Below are 20932 nucleotides of genomic sequence, written 5' to 3' on the forward strand. Positions count from 1 at the left end.
GCCTGATGCCAATTCTGCTTGCCACAACTAAAACACTGCTTTTCTTTTTTTTCTTCTCTACACTTCCAGACACACACAAAGCCAATACACACTCAGACAAACTCAGAAACACAGATACAGCTACACCACTATCATCACTACTGGTCTGGCTCTTAGTGAATTAGATATGTATTATATTTTTTGTTGTTGAAAGTTTGACTGAAATATATAGCTTTCTTAACTGTTACTAAATAATAGTGATACCTAGAGGCTGAATTGTCCAATTTGCTACTGGTTCTATCCATCTATAAATGCATGGTGTCCTATAGGTAGAGAAACATGGTGGCACTGTACGGCTAAACTGTAAAATGTATTCTTTGAAGTCTGTTGAGCAACATCTAATTGGTAGATATATTACACAATTTTATTACTCTTTCCAAACCAATGGAATGTTTGGAAAACAGTACATTTATACCACTTCTCCCATCCACATCAGAATCATCACAGATGCAAAGAAGAAAAAAAAAATACACTCACAGAAAAAAAATATATGCATGAACATACATGATAAGTTGGAAAGAATTCCATGAGCCATGGTCAACATGCTTTCTTCACTTGTTTTTTTGCTCTGGCAGTTTCTTTCAGCTCAAAGCAGATTTGCATTCAGTTTAGTGCACCGGTCTTTGCAATTCTATGGGTTTATTCTCTTTTATTTTTGTAGCATTCTGTCTAAGCTTCACAAACTATGGGTCACAACCTGAACAGGATCATGAAACCCAGGCAACGTGAGCAGGTGCTCTGTAGGACTTCAACCCTGTGATGGTGAGGACCGTGAACGCTTTCTGTGGCCGTGTGAATTTGACGAGTGCTGCTCTAGATCAATCCTTAACAGAGCTCCTATTTAGAACCGATGCATGTGCAGCACGATGACCAGCACTTCACTCCTGACCAGACTAAGGGCCAGAGGCAGGCTTGAAAATAGCAACTATACAACACTACTACAGGGTAAGTCATTGAGCCAGCATGAGCAGTTAAAAATCAGGAAGACAACTGAAATCTGTAGTCTGGGCCTATGCAACACTTAGAAGGGAAGAATATACATCTAATGTACTCTGTTGACTCTGGATGTGTAACTAATTAAATGTTATCATTCAAAGACAACTGAAAGCACACACTTTAATACAAAATATAGCAAATTATTTTGATAGAAAAGATTTTTTTCTATAAAGCTGCTGTTGCTGTGCCAGAGTCAACACAAAATATGAAAACAGTATATCTGGGTTCAAATGATATTGTAATAAATAAAACATTTCAGGCAGGATTTTGTTTAAAAAAATTTACTGGATAATTAGGCCATGGGGAAGTGTGAGCTGGTAATAGAGAGTATATACAGAAAAAAAAAATCAGTTTTCAAAACCAACAAAAACTAAAAGATCAAATACACAGAATGAGCAACTCTTCCATACATATAGATCAGCAACACCATCTTTAAGCTGATCTTGCCAAACAATCAAGCTGAATTTCGTTTAGTGACGTCCAACAATGCGTTCGCCTGTGAATGGAATCGTGCATAAAATGCATACAGTGTTCTAATGCAACTAGCCATTCAGGGTCTCTGCTGAGGGCCACGGAGCTTCATGGACAGGATGTCTCCTTTAGCAATTTTTCATTCACACAGACTAACAAGATAGTCTTTGCATTCGTGATGAAAGGCCTTTGCTTCCCTGAGGTTCCGTTTTCGGCAGGGCTTGTGAAGCAGATGGCTTGGCAGACTTCCTTCTTGTGCATTACAAGGCAGAGTTTAGGAATTCCAGGAGTTCAGCACGATTTCGGTCCCTCTGATAAGAGATCACAGAGAATGGTGTTTAGGTTAGCCTCTTTGTTATTAATATACTAAGAAAGCAAATATAACCTTTATTCCAGATTCTATTTTAGAAGGCATGAATGATGCGCTATCAACATTATTAAACAGTTCTAACAACATAAAGGCCATATGATTTGTGTGTCACTGTGACTATTACCAACAAAGAAATTGCTTCCTTCAGTCAAAGGTGACACACAAGTCCTAGAAGGATTTTTAAAATCACCTAGTTTTGGGAATAAATAAGAAAACCCATGCTTTATTAGAGTTTGCAAGCAAAGATGCTCAACTAAACAGGCATTCTCCATCCACTACAGGATTAATCAGACATACAAATAGGTGATAATTCTAGTTCTGAATTCTGGAAGAGCTGTTCTAAATTCTGAGAATGCACAGCCCTTCCTGTGTACAGTCATCTCCTCATTTTAAAACCCGGAATCAAATCCCAAGGTGGGACCATGTGCCTAATTAATCCTGGTGTCTAAGAGGAATATATTTTATAGGTAAGCAGCTGAGATATAAATATATTCAACAATCTACTCACAAAGCACTGCACACCCACATTTCATAATGTCACTAGATAATGCCAGAGAGCCACCTGTGTCTTAAAAATTGTTTCTCATTCCCACTAATATTTCTTCCAGGATGTTAAAAGTTGTTATGCATGAATTGTGAAGGACTATAAAAAAAAAAGTATGCATTAATAATGGTCAGAGTAAGTTTTTAAAAATACTCTTTAAGCAGGGGTGGGGAACCTGCAGGTCTTGAGGCTTTTCCATCCAGCCTGTAGTACACCCTCCCCGACAACCCATGCAGAGACCTCAGCAGGTGTTTAAAGCATGCTGCAGAGCCATAACATGCATCTGCCAAGCCACAACTGAAAATGTTTTGCAGCCCCAGTACACACTGCTGCTACCCAGAGTCCATTCATAGAGCAGAGATGGTAGGAAACCAAAACAAGGACACCACAGCTGCTATACATAAATATACAGTTATTGCATATATATTTTTACCACCAGAATAAGGGTAGGAAGGGGGTGTGAGGTAAGATCTGAGAGGTTAACTCTTTTCTCTTTAAAATTTTTATTGTACTTTTAACTTCCATCATACAGTCGCAGGGGCAAATGTTATCTGAGTTACAAAACCATGAAGTACATTCGCCCCAGCCTTAATCTTGCTATCATTGTTCCTCAAAACATATTCATGTACAACCAACAACTTTCATATTATTATTATCCCCCTCCCCCACCCACTCCATGCTCCACTACGTCATGAGAATGCTCCTTGGTTGAGAGGTCAACTCTTGTGGGGGGGGGGGGGGGGGGGGGTGGAGGAGAGACAGAAAATATTGCTGTGGGGGAGCTCAAGAAGGTATATTGGGAATGGGGATCAAGTGACCTCACAGCAGCTTCTCTCTCTAATTAAAGGTTTCTTCTTAAGAACAACAAATGATGGTATTACAAGAGGGACTGGGATCGATTGCCACTGAAGCGCCTTGTGACTTAACCCTCCACTGCCCCAGGTACAAATAAGTACCTGTATATACTATGTAGACTGCATTGATTGTAGTTGCAAAAAAACACAGAAAGGCAGTAGATCAAGTCGCATTCCCTGCAGAACATCTGCAGACAGGTACCGAGGCTCAGAGCAGGGATCCCTTGGTCACTAGGGTCACAAATGTGGCCTTTGTCACCCCCTCTCTAAAAATAAATAATCATGCGCTCTATTTTAAGGAATAACTAAATACTCCAAGCTCACTACCCATCCCCAAAGTGTTTCCCACTGATTAACAAGTCTGACATGACAAAATATATCTGAAAAATCTAATGGAACAAAATATTACTTCATGGGGTTTCAAACTGTCAGCCTGTCTTGGGCACCATAGTTTCATAAGACCCGAGTGTTGATCAGGGGTGCTGGAGCCTTTACAGGAGTCAGGAAAGGCAGAAATACACGCCAGCCCCCAACTTGCCCCAGTCTCCACTTCTCAGGGCTCTTCTCCAATGCTCCCTTACCTACAGTTTCAACCTAGCAACTGACATTCTTGTAACCTGGTTACTCCCAGAATTTCAGACCATGCTGGTGTGTCCATGCTATACTGGTGATTGCCATTACTGTGGCGCCTCCTGCTGCTTTGGCTTCTCCCACTACACTGATGACTCTTACTGCTTTGGCACAGTGATGGTGCTGGGTTGCTAGTACAAGAGGAACTAGCATGTTGCCAGTATAGCAGAAATCATGTGATTAATGAAACAGGAAGAACAACTAGTGTTTAAGATAAATGCAGCAGAAGGCATTGGAGAAGTGAGATCCTGAATGAGGTTGGGTTTTTTTCACCTCCTGCCAGGGGCAGACAGAGTGGTCTGAGCCCCCAGGCACTGAGGGTGGTGTGGACCCCTGCCAGATACCCCCCTAACCGCCGCGCTGCCACGTCCTACGTGGTGGTCCAATGGTCTCTGCAGGGGAGGGGGGAGCTTATTCTTTCCTCCTTGCTGCTATTCCCCCGCCTACCGGCGCTGCTGTGTTTTCAAAATGCAGGGCGTCTCGGCCACCATTTTTAAACTACAGCAGTACCGGGCAGGGGGAATAGTGGCAGCAAAACAGGCAAGAAAGAACATGTTCCCCCCTGCAGAGGCCACTAGATCACCAGTGGCGAGCCTTTAAAGGTAGGACAGGGGAGGGCTGTAGTGTGCAATGGGCATCTGGGCAGAGCCTCTGGGCCCCCAGGCACTGCCTGGTTGCCCAAATGGTCAGTCCGCCCCTGCCTCCTTCTGTTCTCAGCACTTGGCTTCCTTGGTCCCTCAACCTGCCTCTCTCCCCTCTTAGATTTCACCTCTTTTCTTCATCTCTTGCAGGGCCAAACACCCATCCCTCCCCCCCTGACTGTAGACTGAAAAGAGGCAATGAAAGATGAGAAGGTAAAATTATGTATCATACCTGATAATTTTCTTTCCATTAATCATAGCTGATCAATCCATAGACTGGTGGGTTGTGTCCATCTACCAGCAGGTGGAGATAGAGAGCAATCCTTTTGCCTCCCTATATGTGGTCATGTGCTGCCGGAAACTCCTCAGTATGTCGATATCCAAGCTCCATCTGCAGGACTCAGCACTTAGAGAATTACACCCACGAAGGGACACTCTGCCCAGCTCACCACCGCCGAAACGGGGGAGGGGAATTAACCCAGCTCATCCCCACACAAGTGGGGGAGGGGAATCCGTCCAGCTCATCCCCGCGGAGCGGGGGAGGGACACCACACCCGCCGATGCGGGGGGATCTGGCTTATCCTGCAACCGGGGGAGGAGCTGACTGACCCTAACACCGCCGAAGCGGGAGGGGTACAAAACTGCCCTACTGCCGCACGAAGCGGGAGGGAGCGCCGGCAGAATTTAAGTCTCAATCCAGCCCCGTAAAACGGAGGGGAGAGGAATGCAGCAGCTCACTGTAACACAAATTCGTCTCAACTCTTGAAGAATTCATTGAAAAACTTGAACACGAAGTCCTCCTGAACGGGAACTGAAGACTAAACTTGAACCTGAAATGCAACCAGAATATAAACAGTACAGATATCTGGGAGGGGCTATGGATTGATCAGCTATGATTAATGGAAAGAAAATTATCAGGTATGATACATAATTTTACCTTCCATATCATCATGCTGATCAATCCATAGACTGGTGGGATGTACCGAAGCAGTACTCACCCAGGGCGGGACATTGAAATCCCTGACCGCAACACTGAAGCTCCAAACCGGGCCTCCGCCCGAGCAGCCACAGTCAAGCGGTAATGCCTGGAGAAGGTATGGGCCGAAGCCCAAGTTGCCGCCTTGCAAATCTCTTCCAAGGAGACGGACCCGGCCTCTGCCATCGAGGCCGCCTGAGCTCTAGTGGAGTGAGCCTTCAGCTGGATAGGCGGCACCTTCCCCGCGGCCACATAAGCCGCTGCAATGGCTTCCTTGACCCATCTTGCCACTGTAGGCTTAGCAGCCTGCAGACCCTTACGAGGACCTGCAAACAGGACAAACAGATGATCCGATTTCCGGAAATCATTGGTCACTTCCAAGTATCTGATGATGACACATCTCACATCCAGAAATTTGAGAGCAGAGTATTCCTCTGGGTAGTCCTCCCTACGAAAGGAAGGGAGACAGAGCTGCTGATTCACATGGAAGCGAGAAACAATCTTGGGCAGGAAGGAAGGCACTGTGCGAATAGTCACTCCTGCCTCAGTGAACTGCAGAAAAGGCTCTCTACATGAGAGCGCCTGGAGCTCGGAAACTCTTCTGGCTGAAGTGATAGCCACCAAAAAGACTGCTTTCAACGTCAGGTCTTTCAGAGATGCCCTCGACAAGGGTTCAAAAGGCGGCTTCTGCAATGCTCTTAGCACCAGGTTGAGATTCCACGCAGGCATCACTGAGTGCAGAGGAGGGCGCAGGTGATTAACTCCCTTGAGAAAGCGCACCACATCTGACTGCGAAGCCAGGGAAACACCCTTCAGGCGGCCCCTGAAGCAAGCCAGAGCCGCTACCTGGACTTTAAGGGAACTGAGCGACAGGCCTTTCTCCAGACCTTCTTGCAGGAACGCCAACACTGAAGAAATTGGAGCAGTGAAGGGAGAAAGTGAGCCTGCTTCACACCACGCTGCAAAGATACGCCAAACCCTGGCGTAAGCAGTAGAAGTAGAGCGCTTCCTCGCTCTCAGCATAGTGGCGATGACCTTGTCTGAGAAGCCCTTCTTTCTCTGACGCTGCTGCTCAATAGCCAGGCCGTAAGACCAAAGGGGGAGGGATCCTCCATCACCACGGGACCCTGATGTAACAGGCCTTGCTCCACTGGCAGCCGCAGAGGATCGTCGACTGAGAGCCTGATCAAGTCCGCATACCAGGGACGTCTGGGCCAGTCCGGACCCACCAGGATTATCCGGCCCGGATGCTTTGCCACCCGGTCTAGCACCCTGCCCAACATGGGCCAGGGCGGGAACACATAGAGAAGCTCTTGTGTCGGCCACTGTTGGAGAAGAGCATCTACTCCCAGGGATCGAGGGTCCCGTCCTCTGCTGAAAAAGCGCGGCACTTGGCAATTGGCCGATGACGCCATCAGATCTAGGCTCGGCTGGCCCCAGCGCTTCGTGATGTCCAAGAACGCCTGAGCAGATAGCTGCCACTCTCCGGGCTCCAAGGTATGGCGACTGAGAAAGTCTGCCTTGACATTCATGACTCCGGCAATGTGGGCCGCTGACAGCTGTTCCAGGTTCGCTTCCGCCCACTGGCATAGATTCATGGCCTCCTTGGCTAGAAGGGCGCTCTTGGTACCTCCCTGGCGGTTGACATAGGCCACAGCCGTGGCATTGTCCGACAGGACCCGTACTGGCTTCAACGCCAGTACCGGGATGAACTCCAAAAGCGCCAACCGAATGGCCCTGAGTTCCAGGAGGTTGATAGACCACTTTGCCTCTGCAGGAGACCAGAGCCCCTGCGCTGTCCTTCCCAAGCAGTGGGCTCCCCAGCCCGACAAAGAGGCGTCCGTCGTGATGACAATCCACTCCGGGGTCACCAGAGGCATTCCTGCAGACAACTTGTCTGTCTGCATCCACCAGCTCAGCGCCTTGCGCACTGCTGGGTCCAAGGGAAGGCGCACAGCATAATCCTCCGACATCGGAGTCCAGCGCTGCAGCAGAGAGTGTTGTAGTGGTCTCATATGAGCCCTGGCCCAGGGCACTACTTTCATCGTGGCCGTCATAGAGCCCAACAGCTGCACATAGTCCCAAGCCCGAAGAGGAGAGGCTACTAGGAACTGGTCCACCTGAGCCTGAAGCTTGACAATCCGATTGTCTGGCAGGAACACTCTGCCCACTTGGGTGTCGAATCGAACTCCCAGATACTCCAGGGACTGAGTCGGGCGCAGCTGGCTCTTCTCCCAGTTGATGATCCACCCCAGGGAGCTCAAAAGAGCAACCACCCGGTCCACAGCTTTGCCGCACTCTGCATAAGAGGGGGCTCGGATCAACCAGTCGTCCAGATAAGGATGGCCTTGTACTCCTTCCTTTCGCAGGAAGGCCACGATGACCACCATTACTTTGGAGAAGGTCCGCGGAGCAGTAGCCAACCCGAAAGGGAGGGCTCTGAACTGGAAGTGTCGGCCCAGGACTGCAAAACGCAGAAAGCGTTGATGAGGAGGCCAGATGGGAATATGCAGGTACGCTTCCTTGATGTCCAAGGAAGCCAAGAACTTCCTGCCTTCACTGCCGCTATAACAGAGCGGAGAGTCTCCATGCGAAAGTGCCGCACTTTCAAGGCCCGATTGACCCCTTTGAGGTCGAGGATAGGCCGGACAGAACCTCCTTTCTTTGGTACCACAAAGTAAATGGAGTAACGTCCCTTGCCAGTCTGATTTTCTGGCACCGGAACGACCGCACCCAGGCGGATCAGGTTGTCCAAGGTCTGCTGCACTGCCACAGCTTTGACCGGAGACTTGCAGGGAGAGAGTACAAACCCGTCTCTTAAGGGTCGGCAGAACTCTAACTTGTAGCCGTCTCTGATGACTTCCAGCACCCAAGCGTCTGAAGTTACTTTGGTCCACTTGCCCAGAAACGAGGACAGGCGTCCTCCAATCTGCACTGGGCCATGGACCAGGACCCCGTCATTGGGTACGAGACCCTGGGGGAGGACCGGAGGGCGTACCTCCGGGACGGCGGTCTCTGCGAAAGGAATGCTGCTTGGGGGAGAAGTTCCTTTTGAAGGAAGAGGGGGCAGAGGAGCCCGACTTGCCCGGGCGGGTACCGACGGGCTTCTTGAAACCGTCCTCTGGAGATACCAGGGCGAGCACTGGCCCGAGCCCTGACCTCTGGTAACCTCTTGCCCTTAGACGTGCCGAGATCGGTCACGATTTTGTCCAGCTCGACCCCAAAGAGCAGCTTGCCTTTAAAAGGCAACTTAGCCAGGCGGGACTTAGAGGCGTGGTCCGCAGACCAATGTTTCAGCCAAAGCCAGCGCCGCGCAGAGACTGTCTGAGCCATGCCTTTAGCCGAGGCTCTCAAGACATCATACAGTAAGTCTGCCAAATAAGCCAAGCCCGATTCCAGGGCCGGCCAGTCAGCCCTCAAGGAAGGATCCGAGGGGGAAGCCCGCTGCACCATCGTCAGGCACGCCCTGGCCACATAGGAGCCGCAAACTGAGGCCTGCAAACTTAAGGCAGCCGCCTCGAAGGACGACCTTAAAGCCGCTGCCAATCTTCTGTCTTGGGCGTCCTTTAGGGCCGTGCCACCTTCCACCGGCAACGCCATCTTCTTAGTCACCGCAATGATTAAAGAATCCACGGTAGGCCAAAGAAAGGCCTCACGTTCACTTTCAGGCAAAGGATAGAGGTGGGACATAGCCCTAGCCACTTTGAGGCTCGCTTCCGGGACATCCCATTGAGCCGAAATTAAGGTGTGCATGGCATCATGCACGTGGAAGGTTCTAGGCGGGCGCTTCGTCCCCAGCATAATGGCAGAGCCAACAGGGGCTGAGGGAGAGACGTCCTCTGGCACGGAAATCTTCAAAATGCTCATGGCCTGCAGTAACAGGTTGGGCAAATCCTCTGAGCGAAAGATCCGCGCTGCAGAGGGGTCATCCGCTCCATCCGAGCGGGCATCCGTCTCCTCCAAGGAATCCCCAAAGGACCGTTGGGAGAACTCAGATACGCTGCCCTCATCTACATCAGAGGAAACAGCGTCCTCTAAGGCCTGGGAATCCACCCGAGGGCGTTTACTTCCGGGGGCCTCAACCCCGTTATCGGACAAGGGAGAAGGGGCAGCGTTTTGCATAAGGAAAGCCTGATGCAGCAGCAAAATAAACTCGGGGGAGAAACCCCCCAGACTGTGTATTTCAGCAGCCTGGGCCACAGCCCTAGACGCACCCTCAACCGGCACTCGCAAGAGCGGGGGAGCCACATGCTACGCATCCAAGATGGCGTCCGGCGCGACACTCTGCGAAGGAGCCGCATGGGAAGAACGGCGCTTAACTTTAGCCGCTTTTTTGCCGTCGCCCAAATCAACGGCGGCCATGGCATGAACGTCTCCCAGCTCAAGGGCGGCCCAAGAAGAAGCCGTCTGAGCAGAGTGGCCGGCCAAGATGGCGGAGGCGAGCAGCGGGGGATGGGCGTTTATGGCGGGAAAAACCGCCGCGCCGGAGGAAGACCCGGGACACTGACCGGCCTCCAAACTGACACCCAACAAGGGCGAATCAGACTTTAAAACCCCCTCATCCCCGCTAGAAGCGCACACGCGGTCCGGGGAGCGATTCTTCGCGCCCTCGCCCTCCGACGCCATAGGCCACGTGGAGATCAATCGGGGAACCCCCTGCCCGCTATAAAAAGGTAAAAATTACCTGTTTCTCGCTCCGAGCTGTAACGACCTGGTGTCCCAGTGAGTAGCTGCAATAAACGTTTAAATAAACGTCGAAATAAACGCCCTTAAGGACGTCCAACATTTTTTTTTTTTTTTTAACGGAGCCAGTGGGAAGGGGGAGAAAAGGAGGGACCTGGCGCCACCAGGTTTGCACTTGCTCAAGAAGAGCCCTCAACCCCAGGCACTCAACAAAACCTAAAAATTAGGCTTGGAGGCCTAGCCAGAGCTGCTGCTGTGTGTGACCACCACCTGCTGAGATAGAGAACATACTGGGGAGTTTCCGGCAGCACATGACCACATATAGGGAGGCAAAAGGATTGCTCTCTATCTCCACCTGCTGGTAGATGGACACAACCCACCAGTCTATGGATTGATCAGCATGATGATATGGAAAGTGTTTCTGCAGTGAGAGTAGGACAGTCGTTGCAGGTCTATCTGCATTGTCCAGGGCCAGAACCCAAAAGCTAGAAGCTACACGGTAGATGACACATGCTGAGACTTACATAAAGATGCTGACAGGAGTTAAAACATGCAAACTTTAGACTGAAATAATTTTACAAAATTAGACAGGACATATTTATGGAAAATATGTATTTGGTGGTACTTCTCCTCTAATGTCACTTACCAGCTAATTAGGGTGAGTTAGAAAATAAAATGCTAATCACCGAGGAGATTCAAAGGGCATCTGCAGTCCATACAAGTCTCCTAATGCAGTGCTTTATTAAAAGGTAACACTATTCCATATAAGTTTTCTGTAAATTCTATTTGCTAATAGTGACAGTGCCTATGGCAGTTAACTTTTTCAGCAGATAATAGTTTTTGCTATATAACTAGATGTCCTGCTCTTCGCCTTAGAATACTTATCAGTCAGTACTCATCTCATTATGGTCATTGCCAAAGCCATTATCAATTACTAACAGTGTCCCCCATTTTCTGTAGCAGCTCAAAAGTAGATTCTACAGCAAAAAGCGATAAAATTTGCATATTACTTAAATGTATTCTGCTTTTGTCTGTACAATTTATTTATTTTTCGGAAGTTGTAGAGGTGGAAGAGGGTCTCTCAGGGAGGGAAGAAAGGGGATCAGCAATTGAAAAAAAAAAGGGGGGGGGGATCCGTGTTTGGGAGAAGGGAGGACAGGGAAGGTTCTGAGATTGAGCCTTGCCCTTCCTCCTACTTCAGAGCTCTCTCTATCCCACTCCCCATCCTGGTCCTTCTTATTTTCCCTCCTCTCACAGGTGCCCATACCCAGACTTCTATCCCAAATGCATATAGACATACACATGCAACTCCCCCACCAATAAGGCCAGTAGTAGGATGACATGAGCAGCAATGGCTTGATTCAGGCTCAGAAGATTCGTTCGTTAGGTGCAATTCTTGATACTGTGTTGACTATGCAAGAGCAGTTAAGAAAAATGATTGGTATTTTCTTTAGGCTCAGACTGGTGAGGCATCTTAAAGATTACTTAACTCCACAAAATTTCAGGATAGTAATTCAAAACGTAGTTATTCTGTATTTTGATTACTCAATAGTTTGCTTTTAGGACTACCAAATAAAAGTTTAAAATCTCTTCAAATTCCACAGAATTCTGTTGCTCGTACTCTTTATGGACTATCTAGATTTGATCATATTTCACCGGCACTTGTGTTTAAAGTGCTTACAAATAATATCTCATCAACCATATCTGCCAGCTTACGTGTACATCAGTCCTCACAAACTCTCCTCTTCAGCACATTATTAAATGTTCCATCACTTCAATTGATTAGGCTCAAGGAATATAGCACACCGATTTTCTATGTAGCAGGGCCAAAGTTATGAAACAGTCACTTCAGGTTCACACAATGAGATCTATGCCTGCTTTTAAAAAGATTTTAAAACAATTATTTTTCAACAAGCATTTGGCGAAGTCCTTATTGATGGTTAAGACATGTGGGTATTTAAGTTTATTTGCTTATTATCTCTGCTCAGGTATGGATCCTGTGGGTTATAATGTTTAGTTGTTATATTTTAAATTTTGCTTTTATTTATTTTTTTTTATTGATGGCAAGATTGTGATATTTATATTTTTTTTTCACTAAATTATGTATGTAAATTTGTAATCTGTGCAGAATTTCTGAGATAACGCAGAATATAAAATTTCTTTCAATAAACAATCGTACTTTGTCTAGCAATTTGAACAGCAATGGACTCTTCTAGCAGTCAGGCCATAGGCAGTAGGACATGGCCTGAGGCATTCCCCCCCCCCCCCAAAAAAAAAAAAAAACCTAATCAGCACAAAAGGGCAATCAACCACTAAAAGGGGCCCAGGGTAGAGAAATTGCAACGGTCTCCTGTAGGAACAAGCCAATTCTGCGATAAGGAAGGAGCGGAGGAGTGGCCTAGCGGTTAGGGTGGTGGACTTTGGTCCTGAGTTCGATTCCCGGCACAGGCTGCTCCTTGTGACTCTGGGCAAGTCACTTAACCCTCCATTGCCCGCCGCATACAGCCTGCCATGAGTGGGAAAGCGCGGGGTACAAATGTAACAAAAAAAAAAAAAAAATACATTTTGTAGCCTTTCCTGTAGCATACTAGGGGTTTCAAGTGTAAGAAGCTTTCAAAAACATCTAACAGTTTACACCAGAAACTAACAAATGCATCTTGATGTCACTTACTGATTTAATTAAAAATAAACAATAAAAATAAAAAGCAGCAGCACTGTATTTAACATCTGACTTAACAGATCATACAAATTTAGAACTAGCACCATGCAAGATCACAGGGTTAAAAGGAAGAAAAGGTAACATGCCTAGTTCTTAAAATGGTTTGAAAAAATAAAATAAAATCACACAATAATATGTAGAGAATAAAATATTTTTAATGTTTGAACAGAAGTCAATAATATCACAACCATAACTAGAAATAAATGGATTACGAGAACTCAGTCACACATTATGACATTGTTCTTATGGCGTTATCTGAAGCTGAAGTTAGTCTACACACCATACCTTACTAGGGGGCCCTTTTACTAATGCGCATATGCACGTCCAATGCACGTCAAATTGGTGCTACCGCGTGCCCCGGGCGGCAATTCCATTTTTGGCAAGCGCCCAAAACACACAGTAGAAAATATTTTCTCATTTCTACTGTGTGGCGCTTACCTGGCAGTAATCAGCAGTTGACGCGCATTGAACGCTTACCGCGTGGTTAGTGCATGAGACCTTACCATTAAGTCTATGGGTGGCGGTAAGATCTCAGGCTGAAAATGGACACATGCTGATTTTAATTTTGCTGCACGTCCATTTTCCGACACACACAAACACAGCCCTTTTTCCAGGCGCACTGAGGAAATGGACCAGCACGCATCCAAAACATGCGCTTACACCAGCGCAGGCCACTTTTAGGCAAGCCTTAGTAAAAGGGCCCCTAGATAATGTACACCCTAGTGGACACTGCTTTTCCAGGCCCAGGTTTTAAGCATGGGAGAACTGCCTAAGGTACCAAATACCTGGGGGCTAAACAGGATCCAGGTCCTGCTAGTTTAGACAATGCTCTATGATTTCTGGAGGAGAAATCCCACCAGTCTCTGATCCTACTCACATCTTAAATCCAGCCTTGCTCTTCTCCATAAACATATGGCTATGGTGGAGTCTATATGCTCTGCAACAGGAATACTAAGCGTAAGGACACAGACAGGCCCTTTAAAGAGCACCCTATGTAGAAGCAATGCAAATAAAATGTTTAAAAAAAGGTTGATCTTGGTAAGCAGAAGCACCAATCATTTCGGGTTTCAAATGGGGCTCCAGGAAGTGGAAAGATCAGAGCCCCATCCAAGTCACAGCTAGGCTTGAGAAAACACACATGACTTGTCATGAGAAGTAGATGACAGAGATAGACAGATGAAAGAAACCTGCAAGACCTCAACCTGATGGTCTAAAAGCAAGACTAGAGACCCAGAATCTAAGTGAAACCGATGCATGACAGAGCTGTAATCAGAAGCCAGTCTGAAGAACAGGGAGACTGAAACAGAAGTGATTTCTCTTTTGTTCTATGAAGCCCAGGAAGGATGGCATAAAACAAGCTGAGTCCATAGACTAATAGGACCATTCTTTCCCCATCAGGTCAGGATGACAACACATATAATTGTCACCTGGCTAGTTTGTTGCATGCCCCGAAATATTGGCCAATGCCTCATATATTATTCAACTGTTCATATCGTTTGCCTTCAGTATAGCCACCCATCTATTTAACTCAATAACTTTGTACTATGCATCTTGTCCTGTCTATATATTTCAACTACACTCACCCCCTCACCTACGTATTAAGATGTTTCATTATATGCCTATATGATGCTAACACTGTTCATGCAATATAAGATACAGGACAGACTATATAGCACCAAATGAAGAGGTAGATATATATCTCAGAGACCTGGTGGAAGGAGGACAATCAATGGGACACTTATCGGGGGTAGAAATTATATTGCAATGATAGGGTAGATCAAAGTGGGGGGGGGGGGGGGGTTGCGTTTGTACTGTAAGTTAAAGAGGGAATTGAGTCAAACAAAATAAAAATTCTTCATGAAACAGAATTTCTATCCATAAGGATAAGGTTTCCACTTTACTATGTGTGAAAAGAAAGAAATATACGTGTAGCAGTGGCGTAGCTACCGTGTTTCCCCGAAAATAAGACCTACCGGGTTTTCCTGCAAATTTAAAATATAAGACATCCCCCCAAAAGTAAGACCTACCAAACTTTTTTTTTTAAGCAGGGCCGCCGAGAGCCACCTGAGGTCGCCGGGCCCCCCTCCGTCGCTCCCGGAACTAACCTGAAGCTCCTTTCACCTTCGCAAGTTCGGATTCGAAGCAGCAGGGCAGACCTCTCCTTCCTTCCTCAGGCGAGGGCAGGACACGGAAGGAAGGAGAGGTCTGCGCTGCTGCTTCGAATCCGAACTTGCGAAGGTGAAAGGAGCTTCAGGTTAGTTCTGGGAGAGACGGAGGGGGGGCCCGGCGACCTCGGGTGGGGGGTGGACCGATGTTTCCCAGAAAATAAGACATCCCCCCGAAAATAAGACCTAGCGCGTTTTGGGGAGGAAAAATACATATAAGACAGTGTCTTATTTTCGGGGAAACATGGTAGGTGAAGCACCAGGGGAGCGGCTGCTCCACCCAAACGGAGTTCTGCCGGCGCCTATTTTTTTCGTCATGTTGCACTGAAAATGTGCGCCGGCGCAGGTCCGCTCTCTCTCCCCCCGCACCGTCAACCTGGCTCCGCTTCTGACATGTTGGGCTATACTACCGTCCATTAAGCGAGAATGATTGGACAGAAGATATGTTAACAGAAATGAGAAAAGCTAGCAAATTTGGCAACAATATAATAATGGGCGATTTCAATTACCCCAGTATTGACTGGTTAAATGCCACATCAGGGAGTTCTAGGGAAGTAAAATTCCTAGGCATAATAAATGACTGCTTCTTGGAGCAACAAGAGGGGGAGCTATTTTAGATCTAGTCTTTAATGGAATGCAGGACTTAGTACAACTGGTAACGGTGTTGGGTCTGTTGGGAAAGTGATCATAACATGATCAAATTTGACGTAATAACTGGAGTGAAATCACTAAGTGTCAAAGGTGTATTTATTTGATTGACTGCCTAGGGCAGTGCCATCAAGGCAGTATATGATCACAAAGAAAGAAAGGAAATACAATATAAAAAGGAAAGATTCAGCAATGTTTGTGCAGCGCTGCGTATGCCTTGTAGCGCTATAGAAATGCTAAATAGTAGTAGTAGTAGTAGTAGTAGTAAACTTGCTATATCTTATAGGACCCCAGCATTAAGGCAGTCCAACATGATAGCAAGGAAGTCAAAAGCAGACTGAAACAAATACATTTTTAACAGGAATTTAAATGAGGAGGGGTCCTACTACACTGAACATCAACTTCCAAAATATATGGAATGGTATAACCCAAACCAAGGGACATAAGGCAGTAAATATGGTGACAAAAACTGAGAGAAACCTGTACAGAGAATGTTAAACACCACTAAGGACATCCACTGTAGCAACACAATTTTTGAAAGGGTAACTATGATAAAATGAGGAAAATGGCTGAAGGGGGCGTGTCAAGATGGTGGCACGCTGCTGATTGTAGTTAGACTCTCCCGCTGGCTGCTCTGAACTAAAATTTTTCCCCAGATCCGATGCCTCATACTAAACACAAGGGGACAGTTAAGGCTGGTTGCTCAATGGCCAGAACCTCCTCACCTCAGCAGCAGTCCATCGAAAGGTTCGCCACGAAAGCCCCTACCCAGAATGTCGGGAGGAGCTTTGCTGTTGCTCCGGGTGGAGAAGACCCCAGAAACCTGGGGCTAGATGTTACTCTTTCTCCCCTGGCTCTCAACCCACCGCCTCTCCCCGAAGGGCGTTTGTCTCAATGGAGGCCTCCTGAACTTGAAAAAATATTGAGGGAAGACCTCTGGATCAAGGTACTGAGAAAACAGGACCCCAGGGAGGTCTGAGGCCTGTTTGTGCTTCAACTGAGCGCGTATCACCATTAAAACAGCCAGAGTCGGTAACGCTGGAGAGCATTTGGGAAGCTCTCCAACAGTTGGATAATACAGTGACCAGATCTACAACTGAAGTTTCGACTTTAGTGAGTACTGTTGATACTTTATCTAATTCATTAGAAGCCATAAAGATGGAATTTAACACTCAAGTGAATAAAATCAAAGACGATGTAAAGAACTTACAAGACTGCTCTGCAATGGTGGTAAAAGATAAAATGATAATACACAAAAGATTGAACAGATAGAAAATTACAATCGTAGATTAAATCTTCGTTTCCTGAACTTTCCAAACTCTCCGGGCATTACCCCTTTGGAAGCGTTTAAGAAATATTTGCTTGAAGTTTTGAAATTTACTCCAGAAACTATTCCACCGATAAATCGGATATATTATATACCTAACAAGAGACTCTCGGAGAACTGTTTGGAAATGATTGGACAAGAAAAGAAAGATTCATTAAACATATCTGAACTTTTAGAAACATCACTATCAGCTGATTCGGAAAGGATGACCTTACTGGTTTCACTTGTGTTCGAGCAAGACTTGGAAGAGGTGAAAAGGCTATCCCTCTAAAATCTGCAAACTTTGTTCTATGGTAAAAGAAGTCTGGATATTCCCAGACGTTACAAAGCAAACACAAGATAGGAGGACCGCGTTTCTGGCTTTAAGAATGGACACTTTGCCATTAGGGGCTTCTTTTTATCTTAATTATCCATGTAAATGTGTTGTTAAGTATATTGGGATAAAATATGTCTTTTTTTTCTTCCACAACAGCTACGTGCCTTCATAGGTTTAAAAGGTCCACACAGTATTACCCACGGTTGAGAATAAATAATAAGGGGAGGGTAATAGTGTTATAGCGTTATTTGTGAAATAATATTTTGAAGCTTATCTCCTGAGTTATATGTTACACAGGCCCCCTTAAATTGTGATCTAAAAGAAGATTAACCATTTGCCTTTCTTTGTATTATTAAATATAATTTGTTTTACCTCTCTGAATTGCTTGTTCAAGTGTTATGACTTGTAAATAGACTATATACTAATAAATAGAAATTTAAAAAAAAATGAGGAAAATGGTTAAAAAAAAAGCTGAAAGCTCTAAAGGTTAGGACATGGGCATTATTTAAAAATACCATTTTGGAAGCCCAGATCAGGTGTATTCCACATATTAATAAAGATGGAAAGAAGAGCAAACAGCAGCCAGCATGGTTAATGGGAGAAGCGAAAGAGGCTAATAGAGCAAAAAGAACATCTTTCAGTTTATGGAAAAAAGATCCAAATAAAGAAAACAATAAATAACATAAGCACTGACAAATTAAGTGCAAACTATTGATAAAAAATACCAAAAGAGAATACAAAGAGAAACTTGCCTCGGAGGTACAAACTCACACCAATAATTTTTTCAGGTATATCAGAAACAGAAAGCCCCGGAGGGAATCCCTGGGACAGTTAGACCATCAAGGAGTAAAAGGGGCATTCAGGGAGAACAGGCCCACAGCAGACAGGCTGAATGCCTTGGTCTTTAATGAAGAAGATGTAAGAGATCTATCTGTACCAGAGATGGCTTTCAAGGCTGACGATGCAGAGGAACTAAAAGGAATCTCAGTGAACCTGGAAGATGTAATATTGATAAATGCTGACCCTAGCTCATAACATTCAAAACAGCTGCGATATAATATACTGTTTGGAGAAAAGCCCTCGGAACCAAAGGCACATGGTCCTTGGTTTTAAATGCTATTACAGAATGAACATGTGTAAATTATGCTCCGTTTCTATCACTGGGCTAGAAAAACTCCAAACCGTTTAAAAAAATATATATATTTTTGAAACATTTTTTGTAAAATAGTCTGTAGTACCTGAAGATTAGAGGGTGGCCAATGTAATGCCCATTTTTAAAAAGGGATCCAGGGGTGATCCAGGAAATTACATACTGGTAAACCTGATATCAGTGCAGGGCAAAATAGTGGAAACCATTGTAAAGAATAAAATCACTGAACACACAGACAAACATGGTTTAATAGGACTGAGTCAACATGGATTCAGCCAAGGGAAGTCCTGCCTCGCCAATATGTTTCATTTCTTTGAATGTGTGAATAAACATGTGGATAAAGAAGAGTCAGTTGATGTAGTTAGTGTATCTAGATTTTCAAAAAGTGTTTGACAAAGTCCTTCATGAGAGACTCCTGAGAAAATTAAAAACCCATGGGATAGGAGGCAATGTTCTGTTGTGGGTTAGGAACTGGTCGATGGATAGAAAACAGAGGGCAGGGTTAAATAGCTAATTCTCTCAGTGCAGGAAGGTGAATAGTGGAGTGCCCCAGAGATCTGTACTGGGACCGGTGCTATTTAACATAATGATCTGGAAATGGGAACAATGAGCGAGGTGATCAAATTTGCAGGTGAAACAAGACTATTCAAAGTTGTTAAAATGCATTTGGATTGTGAAAAACTGCAGGAAAGACCTTAGGAAACTGGAAGACTGGGCATCCAAACGGCAGATGAGATTTAATGTGGATAAGTGTAAAGTGATGCACATTGGGAAGAGTAATCCAAATCACAATTATTTGATGCTATGATCTATCTTAGGAGTCAGCATATAAGAAAATGATCTAGGTGTCACTGTGGACAATATGCTGAAATCTTCTGCCCTGTATATGGCAAAGGTTAAAAAAAAAAAACCCCAAAATTATTAGGAAAGGGATACAAAAAAAATAAGACCCCCTCCGAAGGGACACCACCTTGTAGTGGTGGAGGGGCTTCCGTGTTTCAATGACTCAGAGGGCGATGCTGAAGGGCTACCCATATCAGACAGGCCTCGGAGGAGAAACCAGACAAAGAGTGTCCCAAGCTGGGAGAGTGGTGAGATGGTGACCTGGAGTTTGTATGCCCAACGGCCCAGCTGCCCTCTGAGGTTCTGTCTTCTTCGTGTAAATTTCCTCTCTGCAATTGCATTTTCCTTAACTGAGAGGAAGGGAACAACCGGTGGTCAGCCGCTGATGGCCAGCGTTTTGTCCCCTGAGCAGCAAGTGCGGGACCGCTGCGCATCGAACTGCCCACAGATGAAAGGGTTGGCGAGTTCTTTGATTAGCGCTGGCGAAGGAGCATCGACGCTCTTGGACCTGGAAAAAACAACTCCATCGCTCCCAAATTATTCAACCACCATGTCCAAAGGAGTGGAGGAGCGAGTTAGAGGCATATGCTGAAACAGAGGATGTTTGCAGCAGAACCCGAATCGGCGGAACCACTCCTAAACACCTCAAGAGAAATCATCTTGGAGTTTTTGGCTTCTGTGGAGGTTACATTGAATACCATCTGGAAGGTGCTTCGGGACCTAATGGCGGTAGTAAATAACTTTGTTTCAGATATGATCTTATTGGAGAGTTGCATGGACAATTTGACTGAACCCTCTGAGAGTGAAAAAATTGATATGACAGATGAAGTTCTGTACATATAAGAAGTGGTTATGATCTTGAAAATGATAATGGACCAGAAACTTTGAATAATAAGGTGGATGTTTTTGTGGATGATTAATGTCGAGATTATTGTTTTTCCCCAGAGTTCCAGGTATGACTCCTAAAGTTTTCCTCAGAAATATTTCCTTAATTATTACTTCGAAAGGAGTGAAGCCTGTGAAAACTGGGATTGCTTTAATCAGTGGGATTTGAATTAGAGACTTGAGTATATGTATCGTTGGATAATTTCTGGTTTTTAAAAGAGAGAGAATGTAATCAGATGTATTATTTCTAACTAAAACCTGGACAATAAGTATGTTCTCAATGAAATGAATTGACTATACGCCGTATTTGGTCTTGAGGAAGCCAACCAGATGATCAATGTGGAATAATGTATTAGATGAGTAATATCTGGGGATAATCAGGTTAATACCATGTTTTCTTTTTTCTGTTTACTGTTTAGTTGATCTCCTTGTCTTGTTTCACTCTCCCTATGTTTCTTCACTTTGTGGTCTAAGAAAGAGAAAGATTGTATATGATCCATATATCTAGTTGGGATTGTTTTCTTCTTATATTGTATTAATGTGCAATCATCTCTGTATTACTGTTTGCAAGTGACCCTTGTAAAATGAAAAATTATAAATAAATGATTTAAATAAAAAAAAGAAAAAAAAAGACAAATAATAATATAATGCTTTTGTCTTGCTCCATAGTACCTA

The 20932-nt window shown here is 45.3% G+C and overlaps 1 protein-coding gene across 4 annotated transcripts in view; it reads right to left on the bottom strand.

Moving 5' to 3' along the window:
- Positions 1-1203: 1203 nt before the first annotated feature.
- The window catches only part of LOC115465542 (RNA-binding protein with serine-rich domain 1-like), a 51498-nt gene continuing 31769 nt past the window's right edge, over positions 1204-20932 (bottom strand). For all 4 annotated transcript variants that reach the window (XM_030196078.1, XM_030196076.1, XM_030196075.1 and 1 more), the window contains exon 7: positions 1204-1817. In XM_030196078.1, the coding sequence (XP_030051938.1) occupies positions 1767-1817 (51 nt within the window). In that variant the 3' untranslated portion in view covers positions 1204-1766. The remainder of the gene's footprint in view (positions 1818-20932) is intronic.

The sequence above is a fragment of the Microcaecilia unicolor genome, chromosome 3 (genome assembly GCF_901765095.1).
Source record: "Microcaecilia unicolor chromosome 3, aMicUni1.1, whole genome shotgun sequence".
NCBI classification, from domain to species: domain Eukaryota; kingdom Metazoa; phylum Chordata; class Amphibia; order Gymnophiona; family Siphonopidae; genus Microcaecilia; species Microcaecilia unicolor.